Genomic DNA, 21034 nt, shown 5'->3' on the forward strand with positions numbered 1-21034 from the left:
AACTCGAGAAACGGGACACCCGGGCTATTTTTTAAATAAAGGAGGAAGAGCTGCAGCGGAGGAAGACACTTTATTCGGTCCGTCGCTCACAGCAGGCCGGGAGGGGGGCCCCGCCGCTCTGAGCCGCCGTCCAGGCACAGTGTATCCCTCCTGCTGCCTGGGCGCCACCGTCTCCCACTCTCGTGTCCTTCCCTGGCCCGGCTGCCCCTCAAGGAAATGCGCTGCGACCCCACAGTGGCCGGGTCGCCGCCCCATGCTGTGGTTGAGGACCCCCGCCCAGCTCTCCCCGAAAAGCCAGCTGCCCCAGTCACCTCCGGAAGGACCCAGTTCCACGCGCTCACGGATCCTTCCTGTCCCGGCCGATGCAGCTACACGTCCCCCGAGGTGGCGGGGGTGTGCCTGGCCCGCCTCACGGTCCCTTGACATGTCAGCGGCGGGACAGCGGGGTCCACGGCCCGAGCCCTGAGGCTCGGACGGGAAAGCCTGGCTGCGCGGCTCAGCTCTGGCTCTGGCCGCAGCCCGGCCCGGGATCCCAGCTGTCCCGGCCTGTGGGCCCGCAGGCGGCCCGACAGCCTCTGGATCGCCAGCCTCTGGGCCCGCAAGCGCTTTCGGAGCTTTTCGTTCTCTCTCAGAGTCACGAAGAGTTTGTTTTTTAGGGCGTCTAAGTCCAAGAGGGCGTAGCTGTGATCGGACGGCTGCGCGGGGCCGGCCGGCTGCCCAGGGGCCAGGGTTCCCTGCGGTCTCGGCGCCAGGACCTGGGGACAGAGGCACATGCAGGCGAGGCCGAGCCCGGTGCTCCTGCTATCAGGGCCCAGTGCCGTGGCGCTCGTGGCCGGGCCACCAGTTTGCTTCAACATGTTTGAAGCGAATCCCCTGGTGCAGGGACCCACCAGCCCCGTGCTGCCTTGGGCCCCGGGGCCTTACCTGCTCGGTGGGGCCACCAGCATTCGGGGGCGGCGCTTCAAGGGCACTGTCTGTCCTCCTCCCCAGGCCGCACTCTGCCCGCCCCACCTCAGGGATGACCTGGGGACAGCAGGGCAGAAGCGGGCAGCCCACCGGGAATCCCTCCTGCTCTCCCGGCAGGGGCCACAGCCAGGGCACCAGCAGAAACCGAGAAACAGCCTCCCCTCCCAGGCCTGGGATCAGACCCCCAGAAACCGGGCCCAAGCCTGTCCTCCAAGCAACCTGGGCTGCCTGGTATTAAACAGGATGGAGGCATGGGAGGCCCTGCTTTCCCTTCTCTAGGAAAACAGAATCCTGAACCCCGGTTCGGGGGGCAAGCACGACAAAGCAGGGCAGGCCAGCCGGGGGACAGGGGCGGCCCAGCCGCACGTTGTGTCTGCGCCAAGGACTCGGTCCTGACGGGGGCACCCGCGCACACTCACCTCCTCCTTGCGACCGTCTGCATATGCAGCTCCGCCTGCCGGGTCCGTGCTCTCCCTCACCAGCTGCAAGAGACACAGCACCGTCCGCAGCTCCCCAAGGGTGCATTAGGTCACCCCGAGAACACCTGCTGGCTGCCCGGCCTCGTGCATCCCGCACCCCACTGCTCAACCCCGTGGGTCCGGCCAGATGGTGCTCTGAACCCGGCTCAGCTCTCGTCACCACCCACCAGCTCACTGTCCCCAAAGCTGTCCCCAAATCAGGTCAGAGGCCATTGAACCAGGGACCTGGTTCCTGTGTGTCCCCCCTGGGCCTGACATTCTAGGCACGTAGGAAGTGACTCAAATTTGGCTCAAGGAGTGGCAGACCTTGGAGAGAACATCCGACTCAGGGCCTTGTGGTGGGAACCAGCAGCCCCCACCCCTAGCTCTGGGCCCTGGGCACCGACAGCCCCTGGGAGCAGGCTCACAGATGGCCCCCCAAGGTGTTAAACTAATCCCCCTTCACATCTCACCACAAATGTGTGAGAAGCCATCAGGCTCCACTAGCAACGGGCACTGATAGAGGAGGGGGCTAATCAGAGGGCAGAGTCTCAGTCCCGCTGAAGATGAGGTTTTAGACCCTGCAGAGCAGCCTCAGGCCGGAGTCTTCTTTGTCAAGAGGCCAGATCCCATGTTAAGTCTACTACGTGTCAACTGAAAACAAAAGGCCTTCCATGTTGACAACAGAACGTTCTGGGCACTGGGAGTAAAGCCGGGAACAAAGCCCCGCCTGCAGGGGCCCAGCAAAGACAGAAGCTGAACCAGAGCAAATGCAAGTGTGGCCCCCATGCCCTGGAGAGTGGAAAAAGCCAGCAGGAAGGGCATGCGGGCCAGCAGGGGGGAGATGGACAGGACTGGGAGTGTCCCTCCTCCAAGGGCTGTGAACCCGGACCTCGAGGGGAGGCCGCGACCCAGCAGATGGGCACAAAGTTCAGATGGAGGGCAGGTGCCCTGACGCAGGGCCTGCTGGGCCCCCACGCCCGCGCTTCCTCACCCCTGTAACAGCCTTGCCTCTCGCTGCCAGGACCATCGAGCAGCGCAGGGACCTGGCGGCCTTGCTGTTTGCTCCACCGCCGCTTTGCCTTCCGGGTTCGAAGAGGTGCCCGGTGTGACACCCGCACTCTGGGACTCAGTACACCTTCAGGATTTATGAAATTCCAGATAATCCCCCTCATGGCCTCAAGGCCCAGCTGCCCGGAGCTCTCCCCGGAGCCAAACCTGCACATCCCGCTCCACGGAGCGACAGCCACCCCAGAGTCCTGCTGGGAAATCCAACTCCAGACTCACAGGGCCAAACCCAGAGAATCCGGGCCCCCCCTCCGCCGGGGGCTCAGTGAGCTCGGCCCTCACTGACCACCACCCTCTTAGCCCACTGGGTCTGCAAAGGCCATCCACTCTTACGACCTCAGCTCCCTTTAGCTCAGGCCACCACCCTGGCACCTACGACACCAGCCCAGGAGAGCCTCTCACCCCACCTGGCACACCATAGGCCTCTCCCGGCCGGTCACCGTATGGCCCCTGCAACCCTCCAAGCAGCTGGACGGACGCTGTCTGCGAGCTCGATCCCATGGCACAGATCAGCCAAGAGCCAGACGCTTAGCCAACTGAGCCAACCAGGCGTGATGGCCTACAGCAAAGGTCATGGCCAACGGGGCAGCTGGGCTCTGAATCCCAGGGGCTTGGTGGCGCTGCCCTCCCTGCACTTCTCAGCCTCGGCCTCTGCAGCCCTGCAAACCGCACGCCCACCCCGACGGCCGACGGCTGGCTGCACCCCCGCAGCCCGGAGCCGAGGACACCAGAGGCAGCGCTGCGCTCACCTGTGCGGCGTCCTGAAAGGCGAACACCGTGGGCACGGCATTCTGCTTCAGGTTTTTGCGGTTTCCAAAGGCGCTGAAGCACTCGGGTCGGAAGTGCTCGGAGCAGATGACCGTGTGCTGCTTGGGCTTGAAGTTGCCCCGGCCGATGTTCAGCACCCATTCCTTCAGCAGCTCCGGGCGGCTGAACGGGAACCTGGGGGCAGAGGGAGACAGGAAGGAATCTGCAAGGCTCAAGTGAGCACTGCAGAGTCTGGAGGCATTCTGAAAACGCCACGTAGCATTTTACTGGACAGCTTGGAGAATTCAGTGACTTCACTCTGCTAAAGCACATCCACTTTCTGGAAGCTTCTGTCATGCCTGTTTACAGCATACCTACTTCTGAAGGTATACTTGCAGGGTGAGCCTGCTGGTGCCCTGGGGAGTCAGCCGCATGCAGGCCCTGCCCCTGGCCCTGGGAAGTAGGAGTAAGTTAAGTGAGTCCCACCCTCACAGAGCCTACATTCTAGAACAGGAAAACAGTAAACCAAACAGACATGGGCTGCGTAGGAATAAAGAGGAGTTAGTGGTCAGTAAGGCCTCCTGAGAAGTGACATTTGAGCAGAGGCCACAGGACGCAGGGGAGCGAGCCGTGTGGGCATCAGAAGGAAGAGCGAGAGCAAAGGCGCTGTGACAGGAGGGCCCAGCAGGTCGGAGCAGGGTCAGAGGCGGGTTTGGCTGAGAGGAGTTTGGCTGAGAGGGCGGGAGCAAGAGGAGGGGTGAGGACCTCAGGAGGTGGCCCTGGGGCAGGTGGGCGGTCCCCGGAAGCTCTGGGCAGAAGGTGAGAGAGGAAGGAGGGCACCCAGTGGCTGGGACCTGAGTGTCGGGGGAGGGGTCATGAGCAGGCCGACCGGGAAGTATTTTGCAAACTGCGCAATAAGGTTTGCCTGTGAGCCGCAAAATAAAGAGAGGGAAGGAGTCCCATATATTAAGATGGGAGGCAGGTCTGCGGGATCAGAATTTTGGTTCTATTTGTTAAACCTGAGATGCCTTTTACATGTCCAAGTGCCGAAGTGGAGCGGCAGGGGACACGAGTCAGAAGATGTCAGTGTGGGGACCGTCCCGGTGTAAAGGGGGGTAAAGCCTAGGTGAGATGGGGAGTGAGTGTGGGTGGGGAGGGTACAAGGCCACGGCCCTCCCCCAAAGGGTTCCAAGGCTAGTGCTGGAAATGAGGAGGATCCGGCAGAGGAGACCGCGGAGGGGCACTGTGACAGAGGAAGAGGTCAAGGGGACCCTAGAAGCCAAGTGAGAGAGTGTCGCAAGAGGTCAGTGGTTGGCCGTGCCAAACCTGCAGAGAAGTCCCTTCGGATGAGGAGGGAGCAGCGCTGAGCGGGCCACCGGGGATTTGGCAGAGCTCCTCTGTGGGAGTAGCGGGGGCCAGGGTCCGGCTGGTGTGAGTTCCAGAGGCAACGGGAGGCAACTCCACTCCTGGGATGTGCCCCACGGAAACCAACAGAGACACAAGCACGGGAAGACTGGCCCCAGCAACACGGTCCACAGTCCTGTGCTTGTGATGGCCAAGACACAGGGGCGCCCAAATGCCCTTTAATCGTAGAACAAGTCAGTTCTGGTATAGTCACTGAGCAGGGCAGGTGCAGAGGAAGGACACGCAGGTGACTCACAGCTGGGGACACAAGACATGAAGAACCGCATGCCAGGTTCAACACAGGCCAAAGCGCTCCACTCTGACTGCCAGAAGGGAGCATCCCCTCCCCCCTGGGGATGAGAGGGGACAAGGGGCTGGAAGGGGGTGCAGCGGGGGGCTCCCTGGTGCTGTTCTGATTCACAGCAGTCACGAGTGTTCACTTTGCAGAATGGACTGGGCTGTGGACTTTGAATTTGTGTGCTTTTCTGCAGGTCTTATACTTCAATAAAAACACTCTTTGAGAAGGAAAATGGTGATGGGAGGGGCAGTGGAGACAGAGAGTGCAGCTGGCCTTGGGGGTCGTGCCTTAAGGGGCAGTGGCTGGACCCTGGGCTCCCCGGGGCAGGGACCGGGTACCCACCAGGGCCGACACACTGGGAGCGCTGGGAATGCAACGACACACTCCCAAACCTCCCGCCAAGGTGGTGCAGCCGGCCCCACTCCCCGGACAGCCCGGAACGTTCTCCCTCCTCCATGCCCCCTTGCTTCCGGACAGGACGCCTGGCCAGGGCTAAGCAGGGTGACCAGCGCATGGCAGCCACACGGCCGGACGCCACCACCGCTCATTCATTCGGAAATGCACTCGGCCAGGACGTGCCGGGCACCTGCCACGTGCCAGGCCGCGTCTGTGAACAGGCCCACGTCCCAGAACTGCCGAGGGGGCTGGGGGCTGCGGGGCGCGGCCTGGGGAAGGGGCGGCTGACCCCGGCCGCCTCCGCACGTGACCGCCCGGGCCGCCCGCCGGCGAGGCTGTGCGCCTTCCGCAGGTTGCTCAGCCTCTCCAACCGTCTCCCCACGCGCCCAGGCCGGCCAAGGTGGCGCCTGGCCGCCGGTCACCTCGCCTGTCCCCGGGCCGCGGGCCCCTCCGCGAAGGGCCCGGCTGCACGCCCTCCGACCTCCCCGGCGGCCGGGCAGCGGCCCTGACGTCCCCACCCGGCGCGCCAGGCCTCGGGCTCCGGCGGGGGCCACGGCCGCTCGGCCGGGCCGGGCAGGTCGGGAGCCGGGCCCACGCGCCCCACGGCGCCCCCGCCCCTCACCGGTGGAAAGTGAGCTGCTTCCTGCGGCTGCTGTAGCGGTTGCAGCACTGCCTGGCCGCGCACGACTTCGGCATCTCCAGACGCCAGGCCCTGCTGCCCCTAACAAAGATGGCGACGGAGAGCCTGCGGGGCGGGGCGGGCGAGGCCCAGAGCGGGTCGACAGGCGGGGCGGGGCCAGCGGGCGGGGCGGGGCGGGGCGGGGCAAGAGGGCGGGGAGGGGCGGGGCCTGCGGGACGAGGCCGGGCCTGCGGCCCCGAGCTGGACGACTGGCAGGGCGGAGCCAGCGGGCGGGGCGGGGTCTGCAGGCGGGGAGGGGCCTGCGGACCCGAGCGGGACGACCGGCAGGGCGGGTCTAGCGGGCGGGGCGGGGCCTACGCGACCAGGCCGGGCCTGTGGGCGGGGCGGGGCCGCCGGCAGGTGGAGGCGGGCCAGCCTCCGCTCTCCTCCCGCCTCCTCGCGCGCTCCGTGACCTGCATGGCCCGAGTCTGGTGGGCTCCGGGTTGCTCCCAGAGCCATCCCCGGCCCGACACCCCAAACAGCGCCGCCAGTGCGAGCTCCACCTGTTCGCGAAAGCCCAGGGCCCTCGCCTCCTGGCTTTGAGAAGATACAGCCCCCCAACAGCCTTGGACGCCCCAAAACAGAAGGGCTCGCCGCCCAACCTGGCCAGTATTTCCAAGACTCTAAGAGGTGTTGATGCAGGGATCTTGGCTGCTCGAAAGGAAGTACTAGTTGACTCTTAATGGATCCAGATTATAGGCGGGCAGACCCGGCTGAGAGACAGAAAAAGCATAGGGATGGGGACCCCCAAGTGTAAAGGGGCAAAATGAGCACCCCTGGGAGGCTGCAAATCGGCTTGCAGAACCTCAGAGGTAACCACTCACGGGGGCTTAAGCTAACCCACAGCGTGGTGCCACTGTGAAGGCCATTCTGGCCTGTTCACACCGTGGTTTGGTCCTGCAGAGTTCACCAGGGCACTCCTCGTCCTGCTACACCAGACTCGGACTTGACCGCCCCAAGTCTCCATGTCATCATGGTTTGGGAGAGCTGATGACGGGAGCAGAGACACCACTGTCCTCCCCCAGAGAAAACAAACACCTGAGGCTAGGCATGAACCTCAAAGTAGCAATATATTTATTTACAAAATATACAGTTTCACAGAAACAGCTTCGCTTTATACACATAAACTTTATAATTACACAGAACCATGTAAACGATGTTAAGTGTCTGGCCTGGCCAATGCCAATGAGAGGGGCTTACTCTTGGGGTGACAGCTTTCCCTCCCCTCACTTTATTAGCCACCAACCAGGAGCCCCTAGATGGGCCACGCCTAATTTGCATAAAGCTGATTGCAGCCGCCCAGCTCAAGCTAACACAAAAACCAAGGTGTCCTGACTTCCTAGACACCACCCACAGGGATAGATACGTCTGTTAAAAGAACAAAAGGGAAATGGAGGAAACAGATCGAAATGACTATCAAGCACCTTCCAGAGGCGTCACCAGGCATGGAACCTTCTAAGAGCAAAACAGCAATCGCCAGGCCTGGCAGTTCCACTCTAAAACCACACGTATTTTTAAATGCACTTTTAAAACTTCATGGAGTTTTTTTAAAAAAGAAAAACACTTTGGAACTTTGGCTATTATCGTGGTGAAGACACTGGACAGGCAATGTCAAGGGGCAGATCTTTGGCAAATTCCTCTCCAACTTTTCCTGGACGTTTGCCCTCATCAGAGCCAGACAGCTGTCTGGGGAGAAAGTGGTTTCTAAGCCTGCTTCTTACTACTCTTCTCTACAGCAGAACTTCTCCCTTGGGGATCTTCACGATCAACTGGGTTTCAGAAACTACTTCTATTTCTGTGTTAATATAAGCAACAGAATGAAAAACAAAACAAAAAGCAAAAAGCAGCTGGCTGGCGAAGCATGAACGATACTAGCGCAGAACATGGGCTCTGGTCAGCCAATTCGAGTTCAAGCCCCTTTGTGCCTCTGGGAGAGAATGTGAACAGAGTCCCCCGGCACCAGGGAGCCACATGAAGACCCCAGCAGGGAGGCTGGGGGTCCGCCCTGCTATAAATTAAGTATGAGCAACTTGGGCATTCTTCCCTTTTCACGCTTCAGAAGAAACCATGTGTATGAAAACACACCCGTCCACTTACCAAAAAATAAAAAATAAAAACAAAAACAATTTTGAGAAGAGTATTTGAACTGCTAAAGAGCACTGTCAACTTCGGAGAAAGTGGGAGCCTTCTTGTCCCTGCAGGTCCCAGAGCCTCCAGCACCGCAGAGTCCACGGCCCTCAGACAGAGCCCTGTGGGCGCTAGAGGCAAACTTCCTGGCTTCTCCAGGCTGGCCTGCCCAGGAGCCTCCCCAGTCCAGGGTCCCAGTTCAGATCTAAACAAGTCTGCGCGGCTCAGTGGTACACTCCTGGAGGCCAATGTTACCGTATCACTCACTCACCAATTTCAAACCGAAAAAACAAAACGAAACGAAAAAGATTTCAAATCCTAACCGTGCCCCATGAAACCAGCAGGCCAGCCTGTGTGAGGGCATCCTAAGAATCAACCACAGGAGAGGCCTTCCCCTCGAGTCTTCTCTACCTCACGAAGCAGAGGAACGCTGTTGCCGTGACGGCCTAACCTTTACGTTGCTACTGGAACAAAGTGAGGGAAAGAGAGGACAGACTCCAGGTGCCCTCTCGCTTGAAAACAGCTCGCCTGGGCACCCCTAGGACCTCACACACCAACTGGGAAGGGCACCCCGGCAGAAATCTGCCAATACTTTTGGCTATATCGTGCAAAAAGACAGGTTTTTTACATCGTGCAAAACAGGAAACTGAGTTATGAACACGGGCCACCTCAACCCCCCAACCAACCCCTTTTCCGCCAAGAAACGGGCACACACTGTCCGTTTGAACAAACAGAAGGAAACCTAGGGATCACTAGCTAGCCACCGCCCCAGGGCTCCTCTCACAGTGAGACCAGACGACTCCAGCTGGGCCTGCGGGACGGACAGGGAGCAGCCAAGGCAGCGTGAGGGCGGCCACGAAGGGAGGGGCAGCTCGACGGTTGCTGTACAGACACTTACGGTCAAAGACTTACACTGGAGAAAAAGCTTACACGTATGGCTGTTCGTTAACAGGCCTGGGAAACGGAACATCTCCTCTCCCAAGACAGCGGAAGCAGGAAGACAGCACTGGTTCCAACCGGCGGGAGCTTGTTAACAATGATAGCAAGAATCCACAACTACCACGGCCCTCACCTGCAGGCGCGCCGAACCCACTGGACTCGGGTGGTGAGTCCGCCTCCGCTGCAGAGAACACAGCTCTAGCAGCAGCTTTGGCCAACAAGGATTTTATTCAGTCACTGGCTATGTACAGGTCATACCTTGGACAGCCTGTCCTTTGGCTTAGGCACCTGAACGGCAGGGGTCTGCCCGCACCAGAGCTGAGAGTTCTGTGCTCAACTAAGAGAGGGGCCAAAAGGCCCCTCGTCCTTTCTGATTCCTCGCCCATGCTCTGCTCGCTCACCAACAGTCAGTCCAGAAACAGTTTCCGCGAGCCCATCCGGGAGCGGTTGGAGCGGCGGATGTCAAACTTGGAGTCCCGGCACTTTTGGCAGACGAACACTTCCGGAACATTGGATTTCCGAATCTTCGCGCAGGACAGGTGGATCCAGGTGTGGCACTCGTTGCACTCTATCATAGGGCGGCCGGCAAAGGGCTTCATGCAGAAGCAGGTGACGAGGTCCCAGGAGTCGTCATCTGAAGGGACAGACACGCAGGTGAAGAGGACAGAAAACGCTTCCTGAGCCCCCTCCCCAGCAGGGTCCCTCCCCCCAGCCCAGGCTGGGACGGGGCAGAGCAGCGGCGCCGCAGTGAAGCCTGATCCTCAACACACGCACACTCGAGGGCAGGCCGCGGAGTCCGCGCATGACGAGGGACACTGGAACATGTGCGGCACCCCCAGGAACTAGCCGTGAGACGTTTACTGGGAAGCTGTATGTATTTTCATTTTTTTTGCTTAAGATTTTATTTGTCAGAGAGAACGAGCGAGCACAAGCAGGCAGAGTGGCAGCAGAGGCAGAGGGAGAAGCAGGCTCCCCACCGAGCAGAGAGCCCGATGTGGGACTCGATCCCAGGATGCTGGGATCATAACCTGAGCTGTAGGCAGCTGCTTAACCGACTGAGCCACCCGGGAGTCCCTGTACTTTCATATTTTAAGGCTTGTCCCGGAACCTCAGCTGTTTCTGGCCGCAATCACCCCCTTCCTAAACATCTCGGTGTCCACCTTCAGATACCCGCCTTCCTAGGAGAGGGGGGCACACTCTGCTGTCACCCTCCAGGGAAGGGACCACCCTTCGGGCTCCCAGCCCCCGGCACGGCAGCCCGTCAGGGGCCACTCACCTGAGTCCACCATGATGTCCTCGTCATTGCCAGTGCTGTCCTCGTCCCGGAATACCACCTGCTTTCCCTGCCGGACAATAGTCCGTTTGCCTTCAGTTTTTATTTCTTTGACCTGATCAGGCGACACAGTGATACAAGACCCGCTGGAAGGGGTGTCGGAGTCCCAGCCCGAGCAGGGCTCGCCGGGGGCCTGGGGGATATCCTGCAGGGCAGGACTCGTGGGGGTCTCCACGTAGGGGTCAGCGGCTTCCAGCTTCAACAGGCTCCCCATGTACCCCTCCTTCACGGGCACGTCGCTGTCCCTTCGCTTCCTCTTCTTCTTCTTCTTCAGCTTGTCTGTCTTCTTTCTGTCCAGCAGGAAGTTACTGGGCTTGGCCCGCTGCAGGAGGCTGGGCTGCAGGTGGCCGAAGCAGCGGTCGGAGACCGGCAGGGGCACCGCAGACGCAATGTCAGTGAAGCCAGCGTCCCAGCCGTCGCTGTCAATGGTGCCAGCGGTGCTGTTGGCAGGGCTGGGGCTGCTCCTCAGAGGGAGTTCCTGAAAGGACAGAAGCACAGGTAGCCGGGGTCGAGGGGCGTGCCCAAGTCCCTGGCAAGCAGCAGCGCTTCCCCGGGCGCGCCCCCAGCCCACCAACAAGGGCTATCAGAACCACTCTCTAAGGGGTGCTCTGAGTACTTTACCACAACCTTCCAGATAGAATGCTAACCCACCAGGAGGAAAACCCTCCTTTGCTGAGCCCTTGGCCCCTGTCCCAGCGCCAGGAACTCATTCGACGCCCTCTAACCCTCTAGAAAGCTGCGAAGAATACCCTCTCCGACCCCCTTATCTTCCCCGACTGTAAAATCTCCCATTTGCCCTCCCAAGGGGTGTATTTTTTTTTTAATTAAACGAATTTAAATTAGTTTTGAGAATTCCTGACACTCTTTCTAAAAACTGCAGATATCCCAAATACTACAAAATCAAACTACGTAATTACTGCCCCAAAGCAGTGAGCTAATCCCTACAGTTCCTTCACAGCATTCCAGCATTTTATTTGCAAAGAGTGGCGACATTCTGCGTGGCACAAAGGAAGCATTTACCCACGTACACAGCAAACAGAAAAGATAAGCCAGTGCCGGGGTTTGGTCTCTTCGAAATACCAGATTCCTTTCTTTTTAGCCCTGAACAAGACAAGCTTGAGCACCGTGACAACAACGGTTCTCAGTTCTACCCATTATCTAGCATGGAAAAAAAAATCCCTTAAAACATGGGATTTGGGCCACAAGTCCCCAAGATTCTATAATACGATGCACGTAGCAACCGGCCAGCGGCTCACCAGGAAGGACAGTGCGGACCCTAACCACCCAGCGGCACCCCAGGCCTGTGCCCCAGCGTCCTCATCTGTAAAATGGGGATCGACAACAGCACCCGTCCCAGATGTTGTAATACACTGCCCGGCCACTGCAGGCCCTCAGTAAGCCCTGGAGATTCAGGGCAGATGGCCATCATACGCGTCACCTGCAAACCAACACTCAGAAGTTTAGTAAATCCTTGCTAGACAACCCCGCGTGTTCCGTCAGACTTTTAAGAACCACCTGCCAGGCTGGGCTGTTTTCAAGAAAGGCTTCTACCTGACAGCTGTCTGGCGGCCCCCCACACGACCCCACCCAGACCCCCCCCACCCGGCCACTGGTTTCACTGCCAGCAGAAGCACAAAAGATTTACCTCCTTTGGGTAAGGAATGTAGCCAGCATAGGCCAAGACAAAGGTGCAGAATTTGTTGAAATCCTCCACAGTCCTGCGCCTCTTGTAACTGGGGGAGCACTCCTGTTAGCGGGCGAGAAGACGGGGTGCATGTGAGAGGAGGCACTTGCAGGTGGAATCCGGAAACAAAACTAAGCCAAATGGAGCTTTTATTGTCAGCACTCAAAAACAAACCGCTACATTTACAAACACTCTCAGAAACAAGATAAGGTAGGTTTGGGTCAAGAAATAACACTGCACTCAGAAGGCTGAAAGAGGGGTATTGTGATGTTCCGCCGAGCATGCTGGGAAACCGTGCAGGAGATAAAAACAAGATCAAGAGTCTACTTCTTAGCGCTCCCTTGGCATTTTCCAACATTATCATGGTCTGCAGGCCTATGAGGAGCTCTAACAACTACTTTTTTGCTACAGATTTTCCATTTTGAAAACAAAGTCCAGCTGCAGCTGTAACCAAGGTATCTTTCTAAAGACTTATTTACTCAACACAGAGAGCGCCCAAGCAGGCAGAGCGCCAGTTAGAGGGGCAGGTGGAAGGAGAGGGAAAAGCAGGCTCCCAATGGGGAGCTCCATCCCAGTACCCCTGGATCATGACCTGAGCTGAAGGCAGCTGCTTAACCCACTGAGCCACCCGTGCGCCCCTGAAATCAAAGTATTTTAAGTGATTTCGGAAGTCAACTGCCCCTGATCCTACAAAGCTCACTCACGCCTGACCCCTCCCCAGCCAGGGCTGCAGGCGGACCCCCTCCTCCTAGCACTTCCTGCTTCTCCCTCCCCTGCCGCAGCACCCAACATCCAGGGGCTCAGCACCCAAATGTTCTCTGATTCAGAAAATAAACCAGAAATGCTCAGGCTGGCTTTACTTGCACCTTGAAAATGAAATACGAAGGGTTTCGCTTGTGTCCTGTCTCCTCTCAATCTAGAAACGCCCTCAACAAGAAGGGTTTTTCTTCTGAGGAAGAGCCGCCCTGGGAGAAAGAACCCTTATTTGCTACTAAGCAAAACAATTCTGCTTTATTCGGGCTTATTGGACTAACGTATTTACCGAGGTCTCCTTTACGCACTTCAGCACCCACCCCAACCCCATCCTTACGTGCTCAGCTACCATTTCCAGGGCCCAGGGTCCCACTACCCCGCAAGGACGAACGCGGGACAGGAAACTGGGGGGTGGGTTGCTGGACTCAGCCCAGCCCCTTCCCAGGACCGAAGGCAGAGAAAGCGGCGGGCACCCGGCGTGCTGTCCGCAGCTCTCCTTCCAAGGGCCCCACTTCTTATTTTCTCCGCTAGGTTCTAGCCGACCACCTCCGCCTCCCACCCCCGGCCGCACGGACCCCGGGGGGCGCGCAGGTTGGCGGAGCACCCGCCTCCGAGCGGCCCCCGCATTTCCTGCGCCGGAGAGACCCTGCCCCCACCCCCGGGAAGAACTGACCGCCCGCGCTCCGGCCGCAGAGGGAGGGCCGCAGCCCTCGGCCCTCAAACTCTCGGGGAGAACTTTTATTTCGGCGGGGAACACGCACAAGTGGGTCGGGGGCCTGGACGCCGAGCGCAAGGCGGCGGCGCCCTCGGGCCCGGGGCGGAGGGACCTGCGCCGCCCCCGCCCCGCCTGCCTCGCCGCCTTTAGGAAAAGCAGATGGCGGTGCGGCCCCCTCCCCGCCCTCCGCGGAAGCCGCCCCCCGCCGACACTCGGCCCCGGAAGGTGCGGGGCCCATCCCGCGGGGGAGGGGACGCGGGAAGCCGGGCGGGATTCGGGGTCCGGAGCTGGTGGGCCCCGCGAACCGCCGAGGCGGCAGCGCGGCGGGCGAAGGCGCCCGGCGCCGCCTCCCCCACCCGCCTGCGGCTGGACCCGCACCCCGGCCCCGCGGGCCTCCGGAGGGAGACGGCACCGGGGCGGGGGCGCCGGAGGGGCCGCCCGGGAGAACCGAGGGCCGATCCCCGGAAGGAGGGGGAGCCGGGGCGGGGCGAAAGAGCCCGCGGCCGGGGGGCGGGGGCCTCGGAGGGGGAGGAGAGCGAGCCGAGGGTGGGGGGCTCGACTCGGGTGTTTGCGGGGGTGGGGACCCGGCAGGACGAGGCCCCCCGACACCGAAGGGGGCGGGGGCCGCGCGGGAGTCAGGGGGCGGGGCGCGGACTACCGGGCCCGGGGGATTAAGGGAGCAGGCGGGGGCGCGCGGAGCGGAGTCCCCGTCCGAGGAGGACCGCGAGCCCCTCCGGGAAGGGGGAGGGGGCTCCTAAGAGAAGCGGGAACGCGAGGCGGCGGCGGCTGGGACTGAGTCCCCGGGGGCGGGGAAGGAGTAAGCCAAGCCGGCGGGGAGGGGCCGGGGGCGCAGACGGGTCCCCGGGCTACGCGAGGCCGGGGAGGGGTGGGCGCGGCGGCCCGAGGGAAGGGGCGCCGTGAAGACGCGGACGCCCGCGATAGGGACGCCGAGGCGAGGGCCGGCAGGGAGGACGGGGCGCGGGCCCGAGTGGGGGGCGGGGTTGGGCGCCCAAGGGGGCGACGAGGGAAGGCTGGGGGAGGGGAGGGCGGCGCTCGGCCGGCGGGGGTCCGGCTGTGGGGAGCGCAGGACTGGAGTCGGGGTGGTCAGGGGCGGTCGGGACGCAGCCCTCACTCACCTCTGGGTGGAAGGCGGCGGCGCAAGAGTCGGAGTCCATGTTCAGGGTGGGGGGCGGCGGCTACGGAGTGCAGGGGCCCGGGATGCGGGCGCCGGGCCACCGAGCCGCTCAGGGCTGGGGGCTCCGGCGGCCGCGCAGAGCGAGGGCGGACCCGGGAGGGGTCGCCGCGGCTGGAGATGATGAGGGGGCTCGGCGCGTTGCGTCCCGGGCTCAGTGCTCCCGGGCCGGCAGCTCCACGGCCGAGCAGAGTTGGCGATTCAGGTCCTGCGGCCGGCGCGGTGGGAGAGGCGGGAGAGTCGCTGCGGGGGGCGGCGGCGGCGGCGGCGAGCGGGAACCCGACCCGCTCCCCGACCTGACGCCCAGTTCGGCTCGTGTCTCGGGAGGGAGGGCGGGAGAGCCGCGAGGGCTGTCGGGAAATGTAGTCTGTGGGCGACGGGAAGCCGAAAGCGCGGGGGTGGACGCGGAGCATTGTGGGAGTCGTAGTCCCAACTCCGCCTCTGAGGCGCACAAAGGCCGCCTCGCGGACTCCAGCCCCCATAGAGCTCCGCGGCGGCTGCCCGGTTTGGGGGGGCGGTGTCTCCGGGACCAGAGGCTGCCGGAGCGGGGGAGGTGCGGAGGCTCGCGCTGGCTCTGCGGTGGGGGAGGGGCGGCGCGAGCGGTAGCGCCGCGGTCTCCGCGGGGGCGAGGGGAGGGGGTCGCTGCGGCGGGTGGGGGCGGGGCTGACGGCCTCGGTCGAGGAGGGCGGCAGCGGTGGCGGCTGCCGTCTCCTTTTGGACTTAGGGGTTCGTGCCTCTTTGTGGGGCCGTGGTCGCCGCGGCGGGGGCGACGGGCGCTGACGTCGCGGCCGCCCCCTGGGCTCGGACCCGGCGGGGCCAGCTTGTTTTCGCGGCCGGGGTATTCTGGCCGGCTCCTCCTGGCCCGGGGGTCCTGGGACGGCGGGACCGAGGACCTCCCGGTGTCTGTAGGACCCGCGTGGGGGTGTCGAGGATCGGCGTTTCTGAAAACTGTGCCGGGGTTATCGGGGTTTGGAAGATGTTGGTCTTACATTCGCTTTTCCCCCTCTCTCCTCTGCCTGATCTTGGGACCACCCTGTTTTCTTACTTTCACTGGATTATCGGCCTTTTCCGCCCGGGGTTACAGCGGCGGGGTGAGGGGAAGCGCGGTTCAGGGATCTGGTACCGACTGGTTTTACTGGTATTTGACGGAGTTTGCGGTGTTCACTCGCTGGGCCTGCGGGGTTCCCAAGTTCACGCGCCGAAGGCCGAAGACTGGCCGCCGGGTGGGAGGTGGTCGGCTCTGCGGAAGCCCCGGAGCAGGCCCGGCGGCCGAACCTCTGAGAACCGTTCGACGGGAGGAAAAGTCCGCGGGTGATTCAGTACAAGTTGGGCAGCTCCGAAGACAAAGGAACCGCGTTGAAGAGGAGGGACGTAAAATTTTAAATTCGAGTCAGAAAACTGACCCCCGGACCTGCTAAATCAGAAGGATGATTGGAAGAACCTGAGGGAGGGAAGCCCTCGCCGGCGGCCTGCTGCCGTTTCCATTAAGACAATTCCGAAGGAAACTGCTGGCGAAGGAACTGGGTTTCTCTCAGAAGTACTTTTCTGAGCCTCAGTTTCCGAAACTTATAAAAGTTTGATCTAGTTCCTTTCTCCATAAATGGTCGTTTACTGTGGTTTCAGCAGTGCCTTCCCGGATTGGAGGGCTCCCCAATGTGGAAACAAACCGAGGGTCTCTAGAAAGTTAGTAAGATTGAAGACCGACATCGGACTTGGCCTGTGGAAACGTCACCGACAGCTTCGTAGAGAGTGGTCACATTCAGGTCATTTAGTCGCATTTAGAATGTTACCTGATCGCTGTGGCCAGAGCAAATGTCCTGAGGTCAGTCAGCGTTGCCCAGGGCCCGATTACCAGGAGCAGATTGTTTTGCCTGAATAAGAAGGACCACCACGAAGGATCCTTAGTTTTAACGTGTAAATGCTGAAAAGAATATTGATTGGAGGTGAAGTACAAATAAGGGACTTTTTTTTTTTTAAGATTTTTATTTATTTATTTGACAGACAAAGATCACAAGTAGGCAGAGAGGCAGGCAGAGAGAGGGGAGGGGAAGCAGGCCCCTGGATGAGCAGGGAGCCCAATGCAGGGCTCCATCCCAGGACCCTGAGATCATGACCTGAGCCAAAGGCAGAGGCTTTAACCCACTGAGCCACCCAGGGGCCCCCAAATAAGGGACTTTTTGTAACTTATCATTGTTGACTATGATGTAATTTTTCACATAGTAAATACTAAGTCTCTTTCCCATTAAAGTGAAATAAAGAATTTGTTCACTATTATAATGGACTTGATGGGGGCACCTGGGTGGCTCAGTGGGTTAAGCCTCTGCCTTGGGCTCAGGTCATGATCTCAAGGTCCTGAGATTGAGCCCCACATCGGGCTCCCTGCTCAGCAGAGATCCTGCTTCCCCACTCTCTCTCTGCCTGCCTCTCTGCTTACTTGCGATTTCTCTCTCTCTCTCTCTCTCTCAAATAAATAAATAAAATTTTTTAAAAAAAGTAATGGACTTGATGACAAAATCCTAGAATTCGGGGATCTATATTGAATGGAACCACTCAGTCACAGTGAGGAAAGAACATTCCAAACCTGGGTTGTGTCATGTAACAGTGATAACTCTTGCTCAGGATAGGTATTCAAGAAGTTTTCTTTTTTTTCTAGTTTTATTTACTTACTTGACAGAAAAAGAGACAGCACAAGCAAGGGAAGCTACAGGCAGAGTAGGGGGAGAAGCAGGCTCCCCTCTGAGCAGAGAACCCCACATGGGTCTCCATCCCAGGACCCTGGGATCATGACCTGAACTACCCAGGCTTCCCACCATACATATTTCTCGAATAAGTTATTCATACACAGTAGTTCTTAGTACACAGATGTGACCAGTACTATCTGATGTAGTCTGCATGTTTCCCTGCCCGCCACTCCAGTATTTTCATGGAGGACCTTCTTGGCCTCCTTCCATTGATTCCCCTTAGAAATTTAACCATTTGGAGGAGATCTAGACATTATATGTACCATCTTATCCCTAGACTCAGGGAAGGACTAGAATACCAATAATTGACCCAGATTCAATAGCATAATATGTACACGTGGGAGAATGTAGTTGGTTTACCTAGTTTATTTCTCAGGTGTCCTGTACTACACCTGGGCTCCAAGGGGCAAATTTGGAATTCAAGGATTAATGCAAGAGCATTCTCCACAGTAGCCAGATTCTCAGTGTCTGTGATTCCTTGTTTTCTGCTTTAAAAAAAAAAATCTGATGATTATAGTTCTTTGGAAAAGAAGAAAAAAACCAACGTTCACACAGGTTGTGACAAGTTTTAAAATACTAAGAATACCATAGTTTCCCAGTAAGTAACTTGAGAATGTAGTTATTTTAATTGGGTTACCAAATATAGCTTCACCTTTCTAAATCTCACTGGCCACACTACATTCATTTGGGGAACATTCAGGAAAGATTTCTGCCTCCCATTATAACTCAGTGTTTGAGTGCAGGCATGAACATAACCAAAGGTTTGTTTTTTCCAGAAATGCTTGTTGGTGGCTCAGCTTTAATACTATGGAGTTCATATGGATCATTGCCAGCAGCAATTTTCTGACTTTTCCACTTCCGTCCCCAGGAGAGGAAAAAGAAATGATAATTCCCTCAAGTCTTGTTTCAACTTTTAGTAGCTTTACCACTGTATGAATACATATATGTATATGTATATATGTATGTGTGAATAGTTTTAAGTCATTAATAAACAATTTTTAAGCCATGTACTGTCAATTCTTTGTATAACAAGGGAAATAACTGGGTGCCTGGGTGGCTCAGTGGCTCAGTGGGTTAAAGCCTCTGCCTTCAGCTCAGGTCACGGTCCCAGGGTCCTGGGATCAAGGCCTGCATCGGGCTCTCTGCTTAGCAGGGAGCCTGCTTCCTCCTCTCTCTCTGCCTGCCTCTCTGCCTACTTGTGATCTCTCTCTCTGTCAAATAAATAAATAAAATCTTTAAAAAAAAAAAAAAAACAAGGGAAATAACTTGTGCACAGAGATCAAATGAATTTGCTGTGTTACCGCTCATACCGGTAAACCATAAAGATTAATAGCTAACGCTCTGCCAGATACTGTTGAAATGTTTTTATCTAGAGTGTCTCCTTTACATATAATAATGCACTTAATAAATATACTGAATACTGTAGCATTCCTTAAAGGAAATTTTACGTAGAGTAAGTTCATCACAAGCCACACTTTAGGTGCTCCAGAAACAGAATCAGGGTGTACCATAGCAAAGGAGCCACAATCTCTTTTTGATAGTATCAGTGTTGAAGTTTGTGTTCCTAAATGTTCTCAGAGGGGGGAGAAAAGGATAACAGTGGCTTTTGTAAAATGATTTCCGTGCCCTCTTGTCCTATCTGCCTAAAATTAGCATTCCAAGATCAAAACTGCAGAGTATAAATGTTTAAAATGAAATGGTACCATTATTTGTTAAATCATGTTAAATTACATTATTATAAAGAAGTTACTCAGGCAGAGACCACTTTCCTGATTGTGGAAGAGGTAAATTTTTAAAACTTTTATGGTTTAAAGTTTAATCTTTTTTTTTGTCCGTACCACCCCCAGCCCACCAGCCACCCTCTCCCCAGAAGTTTAATCTTCAAATACAAACATTTCCCCCTAAATCATGGGTTGTTGACAGAGTTAACACCTTTCTTACCAAACACTAGTGTTTCTACCATGGCTGCCTGTGGAATGACATTTGAAGAGTTTGCCGACTGTATCGATCACATGGTCCTACTTCAGTAAATGAATTTCTCACATTCCCATCTTGTACTCTTAAGGTTGATGAGTGAAAAAAGGAACAGATAGCATGCCTGGGTTAGTAGGTTCTTCAAATTTCCAAACACAGCTGATGGGGCTAAATCTGTTTCTTTATTTTCTGACTGCATTCCTTTGTTGACTTAGATATGTACCCATGCCTTCAAATGCTCCCCTTTTAGGTCCTGGATATTAGTATACTTTTCTCAAAAACTGAACTTTTTATTTTAAACTTGTATTATTATTTCCTTAATACACAGAACAGAAAATACAGGCAAGCCCGTACAAAACAAACCTAACCACCTGGAGAATATGTTACCTTCACAATTGTTTTGTAGGCGCATGAACACAGACAACAAACTGGGTCACACTGCGGATAATCAGATTTTTTGCTCGACAGGACAGCGTGAATATCTTTCCATTTCAGTAAACATATGCATCATCATCATTCATCAAGCCTTCACAGTAAAGCTGATTTATTTAAATAGTTACACGAAATAGTTGGACTCTGTTCTTCACTGCCGAAACATTTTTGATTTAGTAAAGCTTTGCTTTCCGCAAGGTGGACGTGCTCTGACCCAGAGGGACTGGAGTACTTTTCCCTGCAAACATCCCACTTCCTGGCTACTCAGACTTTCTTGTCACAAAGCCTATGCAAGTAAGCTATTGGCGGGGCTCCTGGGCCCAGGAATGCTGCTGTGTGAACAGTCCATCTATGGGCAACAGGCAGCTGCCTGGGTACCTGAATGTTTTCTTACTCAGGCCTGCGCTTCCCATGCCGAAACGTGGACCAGATACATTCTCATGGCAAGATGATGAGAGGTTCATGAGGACAAGGGAAAGCCTGTAGTTTGCATTTCAGAGACGGAATCAAAACAAGATGTCTTCTCCAAAGGTTGCACGGGCTTAGCTGGGACCAAGAAATGACAGCAAAGCCCCCCACCCCCACCCCGTGTGCCTGGCCCACCCGGGGACACACGTGGGCGAGTGGGTGAGGTGACGCCCAGGAATGTCTGCAAGGCCCACGCGGGCCTGGGTGGGGGCTATTGAATTACCAAAACCCAGGTTTCTTCAGAGAAACAAAAAGGACTGGAGTTGAAATAAAGGTCTTGGCTAAAGTGGGCAAAGCATACTTTAAAGAAAAACCATGGCTACGTTGAAAGTGCAGGCACTGTGTCTCCTGGAACCAAAATAAGGAAGATTCCTTTCTTCACAGTCACCTCACAAGTGACTGAGATGTTCCTGAACGCTCACACCCCTGGTTTTTAAGGCAGTCCCCTGTCTGACCTTGAGCTAAAGGCACTGTCCCAGGGCCCCTCCTGTCCCCTCTCCCGGAATAGGAAAAACTGTTTTCCCCGGAATTATTTACATTACTTGTATTATTATAATTTTCTGGTCCTTGAGCCTTTTGTTCAGCCTCATAGTGGGTTCTTCTGAATTCTTGCCACCGCATCCTAACCCTCCGCCTCGCATTTCCAGGAGAGGGGGCCAG

At 57.3% G+C, this 21034-nt stretch overlaps 3 protein-coding genes across 4 annotated transcripts; all 3 read right to left on the bottom strand.

Annotated features, from left to right (window-relative positions):
• Positions 1-55: 55 nt before the first annotated feature.
• On the bottom strand, positions 56-6067 carry LOC111154881 (THAP domain containing 3). Of its 2 annotated transcripts, XM_022514818.1 has the most exons (5): positions 5960-6067; positions 3242-3434; positions 1386-1448; positions 925-1023; positions 56-755 (listed from the first exon to the last, which is right to left on the bottom strand). In XM_022514818.1, the coding sequence occupies exons 1-5, from the start codon at positions 6031-6033 to the stop codon at positions 369-371; spliced, it is 816 nt and encodes a 271-aa protein (XP_022370526.1). In that variant the 5' UTR covers positions 6034-6067; the 3' UTR covers positions 56-368. The 2 variants fall into 2 exon arrangements, with proteins under 2 accessions (XP_022370526.1, XP_022370527.1); XM_022514819.1 differs by lacking the exon at positions 925-1023.
• A 1000-nt stretch (positions 6068-7067) lies between these two features.
• On the bottom strand, positions 7068-14998 carry LOC111154874 (PHD finger protein 13). The gene is made up of 4 exons (XM_022514809.1): positions 14704-14998; positions 12061-12162; positions 10359-10893; positions 7068-9716 (listed from the first exon to the last, which is right to left on the bottom strand). Exons 1-4 carry the CDS (start codon positions 14740-14742, stop codon positions 9490-9492), a joined length of 903 nt encoding a protein of 300 aa, XP_022370517.1. The 5' UTR covers positions 14743-14998; the 3' UTR covers positions 7068-9489.
• On the bottom strand, positions 14914-18808 carry LOC111154845 (basic proline-rich protein-like). Its single transcript, XM_022514772.1, has 3 exons — positions 18802-18808; positions 15212-15630; positions 14914-15126 (listed from the first exon to the last, which is right to left on the bottom strand). Exons 1-3 carry the CDS (start codon positions 18806-18808, stop codon positions 14914-14916), a joined length of 639 nt encoding a protein of 212 aa, XP_022370480.1.
• Positions 18809-21034: the final 2226 nt, after the last annotated feature.

The sequence above is a fragment of the Enhydra lutris genome, unplaced genomic scaffold, assembly GCF_002288905.1.
Source record: "Enhydra lutris kenyoni isolate GAN:26980312 unplaced genomic scaffold, ASM228890v2 scaffoldscaffold38, whole genome shotgun sequence".
NCBI lineage: Eukaryota > Metazoa > Chordata > Mammalia > Carnivora > Mustelidae > Enhydra > Enhydra lutris.

Bases quoted from the DNA above. Each gene is read 5' to 3' on its own strand.
- LOC111154881 (XM_022514818.1), bottom strand. From the start codon at position 6,033: ATGCCGAAGTCGTGCGCGGCCAGGCAGTGCTGCAACCGCTACAGCAGC. The intron at 3,435-5,959 runs GTGAGGGGCGGG...CTCTGCCCCCAG, and splicing joins AAGCAGCTCACTTTCCACCG to GTTCCCGTTCAGCCGCCCGG. The intron at 756-924 runs GTAAGGCCCCGG...CTCTGTCCCCAG, and splicing joins CTGGTGGCCCCACCGAGCAG to GTCCTGGCGCCGAGACCGCA.
- LOC111154874 (XM_022514809.1), bottom strand. From the start codon at position 14,742: ATGGACTCCGACTCTTGCGCCGCCGCCTTCCACCCAGAG. The intron at 12,163-14,703 runs GTGAGTGAGGGC...GCCCGCTAACAG, and splicing joins CCGCCGCCTTCCACCCAGAG to GAGTGCTCCCCCAGTTACAA. The intron at 10,894-12,060 runs GTAAATCTTTTG...CTGTCCTTTCAG, and splicing joins ACATTCCTTACCCAAAGGAG to GAACTCCCTCTGAGGAGCAG.
- LOC111154845 (XM_022514772.1), bottom strand. The intron at 15,127-15,211 runs GTGCGCCTCAGA...CGTCGCCCACAG, and splicing joins GAGTCCGCGAGGCGGCCTTT to ACTACATTTCCCGACAGCCC.